General features: G+C 34.9%; 1 protein-coding gene across 1 annotated transcript in view; it reads left to right on the top strand.

Moving 5' to 3' along the window:
- ANKRD31 (ankyrin repeat domain 31) overlaps positions 1-13822 on the top strand; it is a 101638-nt gene that overhangs the window by 37505 nt on the left and 50311 nt on the right. Inside the window, exons 6-10 of the mRNA XM_076007906.1 lie at positions 1428-1471; positions 4342-4905; positions 7265-7545; positions 8082-8191; positions 13623-13778. Coding sequence (XP_075864021.1) covers positions 1428-1471; positions 4342-4905; positions 7265-7545; positions 8082-8191; positions 13623-13778 — 1155 coding nt within the window. The remainder of the gene's footprint in view (positions 1-1427; positions 1472-4341; positions 4906-7264; positions 7546-8081; positions 8192-13622; positions 13779-13822) is intronic.

Genomic DNA, 13822 nt, shown 5'->3' with positions numbered 1-13822 from the left:
GGCAATGGCTGGCAGCAAAGAAGAAATGTTGCTTTGCAAACCTCCTCTCACAATGCCTCCCTTGTTGGAAGCAGCTTCTATTTTGTGAACTAACATGTCCACAGATTCCTTCAAGACAAAGCCCTGCAAAATCTCTGAAACTTTTCACATCTCTTAGCCTATTTCCCAACAGAGGGTGAAATCTTTTTCTCTGTTTTTGAATTCTAAGCCACCAAGGATCTGAAACTTTATTTTTAAAAAATTTCTTGCAAAAGCTAGTTGCAGATATATCTATTGTTTTAAAGGTGTTTCTTTCATTGGTATTAAAATTATAAGTGACTAGAGATACAAAATTTTAAACAAGATACAGATAGTATATCATCACTGGTTGACACAAAGGATTCTAAAGCAACAATAAGAAATTATTTATTCTTAACAACGTTTTGCTCTTCATCCTGTGAGGGAGTGGAATGCCATGATTTTAACCTGGCCAGTTGATTTTCATGACTTTTCACCATCAAATGGCAAAGGTGAAATGAGGAAAAAAGAAAAAGTTTTTAGAGAATGTGAAGCTTAGCTCAGCAAGTGTGTGTGTGTGTGTGTGTGTGTGTGTGTGTGTGCGCGCGCTTATTTTTTTCCCCTGAAAAACCTGTCTGGCTTGTGAGGATGCATTCTGAGGTTCAGCAGATAATTATTTGCTCTTACTGTAGCTATGTAGATATTACCTAATCAAAAGAAACCAAAAAAATGACTCAGATATATGCTTGAAATGCCAGTAAGTCCTGAATTCCTAACCATGTATGTCAGAATACCTGGGTCTTGATGATGAAAGTAGAAGGCAAAAGGAGTGGAGAAATATCTTTTTTTTCCCAGATCTTCCTTCAGCCTAACTTGATGTAAATTGCTTTCTGCCAGCTAGCTCAGAGGGGGTGGGGTAAGAGGGATAGTGAAGTTGAAGTCACAGAGGCAAGGCAGCATCCTCCATATTCTCTAAGATGTTCTCCTGATTCCTTTTGGCCCATACATGGGGTGTTCCTTTTCATGCCTAACTCCATATGGCATTAATTCATTTAAGCTTCTTACATGTAATAGAAGAGATAATGACACTGAGAAAAGTGGATACAATTTTTCTTTGTATAGTTAGAAATACTAAGAATAATTCAGCCAAAATAGTTAGGCTGGTTTTTAGTTAAGATAATTTCAAATAATTACAGTTTTGTTTGGGTCCATATAAAATATTTTTTTAAGAAATGGAGGAATTTTATAATTTCATTGCCAAAATAATATTAATACTTTTATATCAATAAATTTATATAATATTTATAAAATACTTGATGTGTCATTTGATGTCTGAGGGAGTTCAGGTTATATGATTATGAAATATTGACTGAGAGGGTATGTTTTTAGAGCTTTAATAAAACTGGAATGAAAACATTATTCTTTTCTAGGGCCTGAGGCTGAAGATTCTGAAGTTTTGTCACACCTAGAAAAGGTTGGTCTGTATAATGGTGATTAACCATAGATCATGGATTTAGATTTTTAAAACTATGTTGATTAAAGTATTAAGTTCATTTAGACTCTCGCGTAGGCAGGAATATGACTAAACCATTTCAATAGATAGAACTCTATTCTTGTCTAATTATCTCTTCCAGTATTTATTCTTCCTTATCTCTAATAAAATATTTCTTGATTGTATTTTTTATCCAGCATTGTAAGTCTCTTATTCTTTATCTAGAGTAGAAATATATATTAATAACTTGTTATCAAACTAGTTCCTGAGACGATATAGTAAAATTTCTTCTGTTGGTTTGTCTGTTACCCTAGTTTTTCCTTTAATATTTTGTGCTATATATTGCTTTCTCATCTTCTAGTTGCTAATCAGTATCAAGGGCCTGCTTTGGCTTTGCTTTCTGTTTGTTGCTATGGAGAATCAGAGGACAAAAGACTGGCTGTGCCCACAGTGGACTCACACTCTCCTTAGGGATGCCAAGCAATCAAAGACCTCCCCAGGACAGCCCTACCATAATTATACCTTACTTCATCTCAGCTGTACCTTATACATTCCCACCTCCATGCTTTTTCTCAAGTCAGGAGCCAGAGGCAGGGGAAAGAGCATAAAATGTGGAACCAGATAGGTCTAGGTTTCAAGGATAATTCTTTTTTACATCTGTAAAATACCAACAATGGTATCTGTTTCACAGAGTTATTGTGAGGACTAAGCAATGATGGTTCATGGTGTTTGGCACCTAGTTGGTGCTTAATAAATATGTGTTCCTCCTTTTATTTATTCTTTCACAAATGTTTAATATCTGGCTCAAGTCCCTTCTCTTCGGTGGATCTATTTCAAATGATTCTGGTGATCTTGACCAAAGTATTTGCTCCCTCTCTAGCATAATTATTCACTGACTATATCAGTGTTTCCTGACCACTTGCACCATATGACACTAATAGATCTGAAGAAAAAGATTTGTTGGACAAAAAAGTCTGGAGAGCACTGTGTCCTAAAGTCTCCTCAGAGATTTACAATGCACATACTCAGAAAAGTCCTATGCTAAAGTAACTTGTTTAACTTTGTTTGACCAAGCATTTTTCAAGCAATCATGAAAATCATTCCCTCCATTTCTCCCCTCCCCAGAAAATTTATTCTTACAAGATGCTAGGCTCTATGGAATTGATTAATATACACTGGTTTATGCTATACATTTGATTCCATAAGTTTTGTGACATTATTTGTATTCTGGTTAATGTCTCAGGTATTTACACCTTGAATCTTCACTTAGAAATTAAATTGCTTTAGGACAAAGCCCATTGTCCACACTTTATTACACCTAGTGCCTTGAATTTAGTAGACATAAGGACTTCAAATAGGAGTCACCTTGAGCTGTGATTTACAGAATGGATAAGATCTGGTTCTTGAATTTCTTCCAAATCCCTTTTGTCTTTCTGAACAAATTATAGATAGCATTACTGGTAAACAGATATATCTTCTTAAGCTTATGTGCTATCTATAGATAAATGGTGGCAGGTAGAAAAGGCAGGAGGAAGAATAAAATGGTTTTCATTTCTCTTATTCAAATCTGATCAGAATATTAGAAGGCTTATAAATTACTGCGTATCCTATCAAAGAGGAGGTGGATTTGATTTTGGGAAAAAGCTGAAGTCATTGAAACCTATTCTTTTATTTAAGGTCAATCAATTTAACAATTTTTTAGTGTTAGAAAAAAATTCAGTGCCTTTGATGCACAGTATTTTCTTTAATGGCTTATAAACTGATTTTGAGGCCGGGCGCAGTGGCTCACGCCTGTAATCCTAGCTCTCTGGGAGGCCGAGGCGGGCAGATTGGTCCAGGTTAGGAGTTCGAAACTAGCCTGAGCAAGAGCGAGACCCCATCTCTACTATAAATAGAAAGAAATTAATTGGCCAACTAATATATATAGAAAAAAAATTAGCCGGGCATGGTGGCGCATGCCTGTAGTCCCAGCTACTCGGGAGGCTGAGGCAGGAGGATCACTTGAGCCCAGGAGTTTAAGGTTGCAGTGAGCTAGGCTGATGCCATGGCACTCACTCTAGCCTGGGCAACAAAGTAAGACTCTGTCTCAAAACAAAAAAACAAAAAAACCCTGATTTTGAAAGCAATTTCAAAAAGAGGGATTTTAACAGTATTTTGAGCATTGGAAACATTGTGAGAATAGCTATAAACTATTAAGGTGATGTCTTTGAAAAGTAAATGGTCATTTAGAAATGTTAAGTTTTGTGTTTTTTAAAATAACCACAACCTAGAGCCATTAATTTATAGCCAGGGCTTATAATATTAACACAGAACTGTGCCCTCAATTCTCCTCTTTTTTCCTTGGACCTCCTGTTCTTTGGCTTTTTTGTTTCACATTTACTTATTCATACACAGGTGGGGAATAAAAAGAAGATGAAATTACACCAATTTTGTTCCTAGTTAATAATTTTTATAAAATAAAATAGAAATTTTTGGCAAGGGAAAATTTTATAACCATTAACTGCTGTGAAGTTTTGAGATCATCTGTTAATTTAACTGTTATTCATGCCATCTCTGCCTCTTCTGTTAGCACAGATAATTTAAACTTAGTGGAATGATTTGCCACCTGCAATTATGGTCCAGCTAATTTTACCCTTGGTCCACTATTAAATGTTTAACCATGTGTTCAGTAATGAGTGATTTGGTATAGGAAAGTATTAAAAAGTGTTGTTTTATTTATGTAAGGGGAGAAGTGTTGATAAAAATTTTGAGGATAACTTATAAATAAGATAAACTGTAAAGCTATAAAGTTTTCATTTTAAGTACTTTATTGGATATGCTGTAATGATGTAATTTCTGTTTGAAATACACAGAACCTAAGTGAAGATGGAGACTCCCCTGAAGTTAGCCTTATTTCAGGTACTTCTGTTACGGTATCTGAAGTGGTTGCTATAAAGGAGAAATCATTAATAGCACCAGAGAAGATCTTAGCAGCACCAAATACATTTTCTGAGCCTGGAAAGGAAATCACATTGACTATGACTTCTGAAGAAATTAAAGATGAAGAAAACTCTCTTGAAACTTTTGTGTCTGCCTTAGAAAGGTTACTGACATCACCAGAAAGTACCCAGGAGGAAAGATTGTTTGAAATAATCAATGATTTTGATCATATAGAGTTGATGAACCCATTGAGTAGCTCTCCTAGTTCCATATCAATACCTGTGAATGCCTTGTCAGCATGTCATAGAGATTTACTAGAAAATACAAAGGATGATGCATTGCCAGCTGAATTATTGGCATCCCTGAACACATTGTCAGAAGCCAAGATGAAACCCATCTGTCATAGAAAAGAGGGAGGCAGCATTGTCAATGTTGGAAATGAATATTTGGAAGTGGAGTTCAATATGTCTCAGACCAGTGAAGATGGTACCCAAATAGTGAATTTTGAGTCTATTTGTTCTACTCCACCATTTGAGCAAGGTTCCACATTAACTAAGCTTCAGGACAATCATCTATCAGTGGAGCAAGTAGGTACAAATATGAGCCTATGATTTTGCCTTTTATAGTAACATTTAAAACATTTTCATTGTGTTAAATTAAAATCTTCTACCCAATATCAATATCCAGAAGATAACTTTGTGACTTTGCAGCATACAGTGATCTTTATCGAAATTCCTAGGGTAGAGATTTTAAGGAGTTAGGAAGTTACAATTGATAGATTTTTTTCCCCTGACAGACCTGAGAAGACATATCATTAGATTGCTTGTATATATAAGAAAAGAGTTCTTTACCAGAATTTTCTGTTAGCTCAGAAAATCACTATGTCTGCACAGTAGAGATGGGATACCCCACATTTATTTATAGTTGGACATAGAATATATGCAGTTGGGCTACTAGGGGAAGGAAAAAAATTATGCCTAGCTTAAGCAGAACTTTGCCTTTTATGTCTAAAAATACTGTCAGGTAGCTAAGCTGTTGGGGTTTAAAAATTCCTGCCGTATTATGGCTGTAGGCCCTATAATGTCCTACCACTCACCAAGTCCTTTTTTTATGTTGACATTGTCTTTTTTTCCTAATAACATTTAAAAATTTAAACAGTTACAGAGTTACATAACAATATAATAACAAAAAGTCCTCCACAAATCCGCTCTTTTTTTTTTGAGACAGAGTCTCAGTCTGTTGCCCGGGCTAGAGTGCTGTGGCGTCAGCCTGGCTGGCTCACAGCAACCTCAAACTCCTGGGCTCAAGCAATCCTTCTGCCTCAGCCTCCTGAGTAGCTTGGACTACAGGCATGCACCACCATGCCTAGCTAATTTTTTCTATATATTTTTAGTTATCCAGCTAATTTCTTTGTTTTTTTTGTTTTTTTTGTTTTTTTTTTTTAGTAGAGACAGGGTCTCGCTCTTGTTCAGGCTGGTCTCGAACTCCTGAGCTCAAAGGATCCACCCGCCTCAGCCTCCCAGAGTGCTAGGATTACAGGTGTGAGCCACTGCGCCCAGCCCACAATTCCACTCTTTAGAGATAATCACTGTTAATAGCTTGGTGTATCTGTCTCCAATTATTACTATCTTATATAAGTTTATTTTATACAAATGGGATTATTTTATACATAATGCTTTGCATCTTATTTTATAAATTTAATAATATATCTTGGTTATCTTTCAGTGTCAGCAAATGTAGCTCTACTTAAGTCTTTTAATTTGCTGAGTAGTATTCCACTGTATGAATGTCTTGTAATTTATTTATTTAACCAGTTCATTATTGATAGTCATTTGGATTGTTTTCTTTCTTTTCCCATTACAAAAATGTTCTTAGGAACACCTTGGGAAGATTTAGATAACATAATTCTGAATTCATGTTGCATCATGTGCACCTGCAATAATACTTCCTGCAGTTCTGCTCAACAAATCTCAAAACTGACAAATAGGGTAAAAAAAAAAAAATCCAGAAAAAGAGAAACTAATTATGGAGATAGGGCATACAGATTAAACATTCCATTGTTTTAATATGAAAGGAGGGAATAAAGTATAGGAAATTATGACTGGTATTGGTAAAGTGAGCACAAACTTAGCAAGTCTTCAAAAGAAAAGAAAAAAGAAGCCTTTTTAAAAGTAGAAATGAGACTGACTTAGAACAAATCAAATCAAATACTCTTACTCAGCTGTAATAAAATATGGAACTTGTTACCTTGAGAAGCTTTGCAAACTGAATATATAAATAAGCTCAAGAAAGGTTTAGATGATATGTATAAAGAATAAATATCCTCATGGAAGTTAAATCTATAATGAACTATTAAGTGAAAGTTGGAGCAATTCATGATATACTGTTAACCTTTTAGAATCAATGTAATGGAGGTTATGTACTATCTATCCTGTTCCACAAAATATCACTTACTCCTGCTGTCAGATAACAAAATACTAGGCTGAATAGACCATTGATTTGGCCTAGTGTGACATTTCTAATGTTGTATGGGTCTCTCATCATTCTACATTTACTATTTCCTGCAAAATTAAAGTACCCAGAGTGACCATAGCCTTGCTCTTAAATTTTAAGGATCAATATTGATCAAAATCATTTTTATCTATGCTCTTCTTATCTTAAGGTTTTAAATCTACAATGTCCTTTATTACATTAATTATTATAAAATTTTTCATTATGTTCACGTATGTCTAATGAATTCTTGTACTTTCATCCTATAAGAGTTTAATCAAAAGACAAGATAAAATTTAACTTCTAGTTTTAATTTTTTTGTCATGTTGTAACTAATTCTTTGTGGATATATTTATATTTTTGTAGACCCTAGAAGACCCAGATTCATTTGGATTGCAAACTTTGGCTCATCAAAATGTCACATCTTGTAAACCACTAAATAATAAGGAAAATTCAAATTTAGTAGAAAATAGCTCTGACCGGAAAACTGCACGTGTGTTAAGGAGATCATCCAGACTGGAACAACTGAAAGTAAACCGAGATGTAAAACACACAGATGACATGTATAAGATGCCAGAAAAGATTTTACGAAAAATCCTTAGCTGTGAGAATCAAACAAATAATAACTCTTCAACTGAGAATTTCAGGTATGCTACCAAATTATGTTTCTCCCCAGGTATGTTGCAGACCTTGTAGATAATTATATACTTGGGGACATTAGGGTCAGTCTACAGTTAGCTAAAAGTAAAAAGCTTTATTTTTATTTTGCTGATTTTTTTTAAAGTTTTTTGTCAATGCCATACCATTACAGTAAGCTCTTTTTCCTTGCAAAAGGCCTGCCTTTTGAATAGGTGAATAGAGTGGATAATAACATGCCAACTTGAGGATTGAGGGGCAAGAGACTCAGAATACTCACAGGCTTATAGGTAAAACCACCCTGTAGTGAAGAGAAACCCATAAGTGGCACAAAGAAAGGGCTAAAAGCCAAGATGACTGGCAGGCCTATCACAGAATTATCTGCAGTTTATTCAAGAGCCATCTCCATATTTAAAACTGCCATGCCATTTGAGAAAGTTCAGTAAAATAGCTTCAAGTTTTAAAATTGTAGTCAAAATTTCATATGATTCTCTTTGAATGCTTGTAGAAAATATTATAATAATTTCATAATACATTATTTTTCAAGAATGCAGGATCCTGCTTCAATGATTAAAGCTAAGGGGAAGAATATGCATTCATCCAGAGTCAAGAGTGGGGAACGGATCAGGAAAAATAAAATACTTACAGGAAAAAATGGTGAGGCATATTTTGAGTATTTCTCTATTTGTTAACTAAGTAATTTACAGAAACAGAATTTTGGTAGAAAGGATTCAAAGATTATCTATCTCAACTTTCTCATTTTACTAATGAGGAAACTGAAGTTCAGTTAAGGATTAACTGAGGTTAAGGATTTTTCCTAGCATCAAACAGCTCATTAGTAGCATAACTGAGATTTGATCCTGAACTCCTGATTGCTGGTATTTTTTCTATATTTCTACTTTTAAGAGAGTAGTTACAGAACTCTTTTCAAATTGAGATGTGTGACCAACCTAGCATAAGGCTATGAGAAAGCATGCCAGGAGGAAAAGAGGAAAGGACTAGGCAAAATTATTATTATTATTAGATCTTATTTTTGTATTCCTTTTCAACCCAAAAGATTAAACTAAAAAATTCAGAGAAACAGTAAGAGAATCTATTATAGGAACACTGGTTAAAAATATAATAATTAGTGAAGCAATTGGCAAAATTGAAATACAGATTGTAGAATAAATAATAATATTGTATCAATATTAAGTTTTCTCAATTTGAAAATACAGGCCAGGCACGGTGGCTCACGCCGGTAATCTTAGCACTCTGGGAGGCTGAGGCGGGCTGATCGTTTGAGTTCAGGAGTTTGAGACCAGCCTGAGCAAGAGTGAGACCCTGTCTCTACCAAAAATAGAAAAAATTAGCCAGGCATGGTGGCGCATGCCTGTAGTCCCAGCTACTCAGGAGGCTGAGGCAGAAGAATCGCTTGAGTCCAGGAGTTTGAGGTTGCTGTGCACTAGGCTGATGCACTAGGCTGATGCCATAGCACTCTAGCTGGAGCAATGGAGTGAGATTGTGTCTCAAAAAAAAAAAAGAAAGAAAGAAAATACTGCAGTATGTCCTTGTTTTTAGAAATATGCACTTAAGTATTAGTGAGTAAAAGGGCATAATGTATAAAAGTATTAATAAATACATATGTGTCTGGGTGTATATATATGAACATACAAAGAGGGAGAAAGAATGATTTAATGTCATGATAAACAGAACAAGGGGTGACTTCTTCGTTCTAATTTTACAGCTTTTCAATAGGTACGAAATTATTTCAAAACAAAAAGTTTAAAAAATTCAAGAAACTGAAGACAAAAATGAATACCTATCATATATATTTAAGCATTAACTTGTTAGGAAATATAAGAGATGATCTCATTTATAATTGTTACAGAAGAAAGAAAATACGTACTTGTATAACTAAGAAGAAATATACCATATGTAAGAAGAGAGTTTAAAAATTCTCCTGAGACATTAAAAAAAAGACAAGTAAATGAAAAGAACCTTGTTCTTGACTAGAAAGATTCAACATTAGAAAACTTACTTCTCCCTAAAATTACTCTATAAATACCTGAGATCTCAATCAAAAACAGATTTTCTTTATTTGTCGTTATTGTTTTGTTTTGTTTTGCTTTACATAGCTGGAGGGTAACTATGAGAATGTTACAAAATGATACTAAATATCACCTGGAAAAGTAAATATAAAAGACTAGCCAAGAAAATTTTGAAAAATAAAAAGCAAAGGGAGAGTAGAGTGGCAGGATCCTGTTCTATATAATATGAAAGCATGTTAGAAAGCTATAGAAATTAAAGTCATTTGCTACTTGGCACAGGAATAGATGTATCAATGAAACAGAATAAAGAGTTTAGAGGTAGAAGCCAGATACAATGGGAATATGGGAGAGATACGTGATAAAGATGGCATCTCAAATTGGAGGTAAAAAGAAAGACTAAGCAATAAATAGTGAAAAACACAAAATCGGATCCCTATATCATTTCTTATACTAACTTTAATTCTAGGTTGATCAAAGATTTAAATGGGAAAAAGAGTTCTAGAAGAAAACATAAGTGAATCTATTTATAATCTTGGTGTGGAAAAAGTCTTTTTTAAAGAATGATTTAAACCAAAAAGCCAAGAGGGAAAAGAATGACAAAATTAACTGTATACACTTTTTTTTAAATTGTATAGAAATATACCCTAAAGAAAATCAAACATAAAACAAAGAAGAAACATTGACAACATTTGACAAAAGGTTAATTGCATTAGCATGTGAAAAGCTCTTATGAAACAGTAAAGGTAAAGAACAGGATATATATGTGTATGGCCTTGATGGTGGTGATGGGTATATACTTATCCCCAAGCTCATTGAATTGTATCCATTAAATAAGTATAACTTTTTACATGTCAGATAGTAATAAATTAAAAGTTTTAACATTGGGGGGAAAAAAGGAAAAGGAATGAGAATGGGTAAGGGACATGAATAAGCAGTTCAAAGGAAAAAAAATACATACACACACTTGAATCCTATCCTATCAAATTAGGACTTCAACATATGAGTTTTTGAGAATGCATTTCAGTCTGTAACACCTCCAGTGGTGAATTCTATTAATACCATATATTTAAGGGAGAAATAATACCAGATCTATACAAAACTCTTCCAAAAATTGAAGATGAGGAAATACCAAGTCATTTTAATGAGGGCACCATTAAACTGATACTCAAATCAAAGACATTATAAGAAGAGAAAACTAGACTAATATCCTTCATGAAAATAGATATAAAAATTCTAAATGAACTTTATCAAATTCAATATTATATAATAGATCATGACCAAGTGGTGTTGATTCCAGGAATGCAAGTTTGGTTTTACATTTAAATATCAATCACTACAATTCATTATATTAACAAGCTAAAGAAGAACATCCATATGATCATCTCAGTAGTTGCAGAGAAAGCATTTGACAGGATCTAACATCTATTGCTGGTGAAAACTCTCAACAAACTAGGAATAGAGAGGGAACTTCCTCAACCTGAAAAAGGGCATCTATAAAAAACATACAGCTATCATACTTAATAGTGAAAAACTAAATGTTTTCCCCTAAGATCAGAAAATTATATAATTATAGCAGCAAGTGCAACCAGCACAGACATATTTGGAATAAAACCTACTGATTCTAGGTAAGCATGCAACTTATTTGGTAAGAGAAGAATGCTTTCTAGTCTAGTGTGTAGGAAGGCAGCCTCAAATGTTCAGCAGTTTGGTCTGTTTTATAGTGGTACTGAATGGAGGGAGTCAAATAAAAAGCAAAGCAGTTAAATTGTGGTCCATTAAGAAAGTTACTGCAGTACTCAGTTACCTTTGTGAGGTTTTATGATGGGGCAGCTTAACTAGATCAAAATTAGAAAACCCGTCATTAAAGCTATTCTAAATTAAGAAAATCCAAATAAATATTGCCCTCAAAATATTGCCCACAGAATTTAAGGAGCAATACTCACCTAAATGAGGAGCTTCAGTATTTTAGGAGACACAGTAGAAAATTGATACTTGGTATGCATCATCTGGAAAATTATTTATTTATTTTTGAGACAGGGTCTTGCTCTGTCACCTGGGCTAGAGCGCAATGGCATTATTATAGCTCCCTGCAACCTCAAACTCCTGGGCTCAAGTGATCTTCCTGCCTCAGCCTCCCAAGTAGCTGGGACTACAGGCGAGTGCCACCACACTTGGCTCGTTTTTCTATTTTTTGTAGAGACAGGACCTCACCCTTGCTTAATTAGGATGGCTTTGAACTCCTGGCTTCACACAGTCCTCCTGCCTTGGCCTCCCAAAGTGCTAGGATTACATGCATAAGTTACTGCACCCCGCCCCTAGAAAATTATTTTAATTGTACATTTTCTGGCTTAGAAAATCAAAACTATTACACAGATCAAGACCATGGTTCTTTACTTATTTTTAGCAAAGAGAAAATATTTAGCATACCTTTTTCTGAACTCACTGGGATTAGTTGTTGTATCTTTCGTTGTTTCTTTTTTTTGTTTCTTGTTTCTTTTTTTGTTTGTTTCTTTTTTTTTTTTTTTTTTTTTTTGAGATAGAGTATCTCTCTATCACCCTGGCTAGAGTGCAGTGGAGTTATCATGGCTCACTGCAATCTCAAACTCCTGGGCTCAAGTGATCCTCCTGCTTCAGCCTCCAAAGTAGCTGGGACTACAGGCATGCGCCACCAGGCCCAGCCTAGTTGCCTAGTTGCTTATGTGCCTCTAAGATTTTCTCCTCATGGTTTTATAAGATATTGATATTATAACATTTTATCAAATTTGATGATATATAGTTCTAGATTTAAATAATCCTTTTCACCACAACTTTTAAGAAAATAATCTGGGCCGGGCACAGTGGCTTACACCTGTAATCCTAGCATTCTGGGAGGCTGAGGCGGGTAGATCATTTGAGCTCAGGAGTTCGAGACCAGCCTGAGCAAGAGTGAGACCTCGTCTGTGCGAAAAATAGAAAGAAATTAATTGGCCAACTAAAAATATATAGAAAAAATTAGCTGGGCATGGTGGCATATGTCTGTAGTCTCAGCTACTCGTGAGGCTGAGGAGAAGGATTACTTGAGCCCAGGAGTTTGAGGTTGCTGTGAGCTAGGCTGACACCATGACAACAGAGTGAGACTCTGGTGCCCTAGCCTGGGCAACAGAGTGAGACTGTAAGAAAAGGAAAGGAAAGAGGAAAGGAAAGAGGAAAGGAAAGGAAAGGAAAGGAAAGGAAAGGAAAGGAAAGGAAAGGAAAGGAAAGGAAAGGAAAGGAAAGGAAAGGAAAGGAAAGGAAAGGAAAGGAAAGGAAAGGAAAGGAAAGGAAAGGAAAGGAAAGGGGAAAGGAAAGGAAAGGGAAGGGAAGGGAAGGGAAGGGAAGGAAAGGAAAGGAAAGGAAAGGAAAGGAAAGGAAAGGAAAGGAAAGGAAAGGAAAGGAAAGGAAAGGAAGAAGGAAAGGAAGAAGGAAAGGAAAGGAAGAGGGAAAGGAAGAAGGAAAGGAAAGGAAAGGAAGAGGGAAAGGAAGAAGGAAAGGAAAGGAAAGGAAAGGAAAGGAAAGGAAAGGAAAGGAAAGGAAAGGAAAGGAAAGGAAAGGAAGAAGGGAAAGGAAGAAGGAAAGGAAAGGAAGAAGGAAAGGAAAGGAAAGGAAAGGAAAGGAAAGGAAAGGAAAGGAAAGGAAAGGAAAGGAAAGGAAAGGAAAGGAAAGGAAAGGAAAGGAAAGGAAAGGAAAGGAAAGGAAAGGAAGGGAAGGGAAAGGAAAGATCTGTCTTCTCATACATGTACATTTCATGGGTTTTTAATTGACATACACTGCTTATCATGATTTATAGTTTACTATAAATATTTTTAAACTAATGACATTTGTCTTTTTTTCTTTTTTGTATGTAAATAACATTATAGTTGGGTTAATGGATGAAATACTCTTTCATAATATATTATATCTCACTTCTACATTGTTGACTAAATTAATCCTGAAACCCAATACCTACCAAGTTTGTAGCTTAAAGTCTGTAGTTTGTAGTCTGTAGTATTCTTGACATGCAAATAAGGATTTTTTTTCTTTTGTTCATTTCCTCATTTCAGAAAAAATGAAGATGAATGAATTATCTCTTTCTAGCATTAATCGGAAAAACGTTTTTGGAGAAAACTTACTATATAAGGCTGCTCTGCATGATGATGTTGATCTTGTTCGTCATTGTATAAAAAAAGGTGGAAATGTTAATCAGCCAAGTTATGCAGGTAAGTTAGAGTTACCACCCACAGTTATCTTGAGAGTGGTTTGT

The sequence above is a fragment of the Microcebus murinus genome, chromosome 11 (genome assembly GCF_040939455.1).
Source record: "Microcebus murinus isolate Inina chromosome 11, M.murinus_Inina_mat1.0, whole genome shotgun sequence".
Taxonomy (NCBI): Eukaryota; Metazoa; Chordata; class Mammalia; order Primates; family Cheirogaleidae; genus Microcebus; species Microcebus murinus.
Note: the sequence above shows the minus strand (reverse complement) of the source record. Positions and strands in the feature narration are given on the sequence as shown.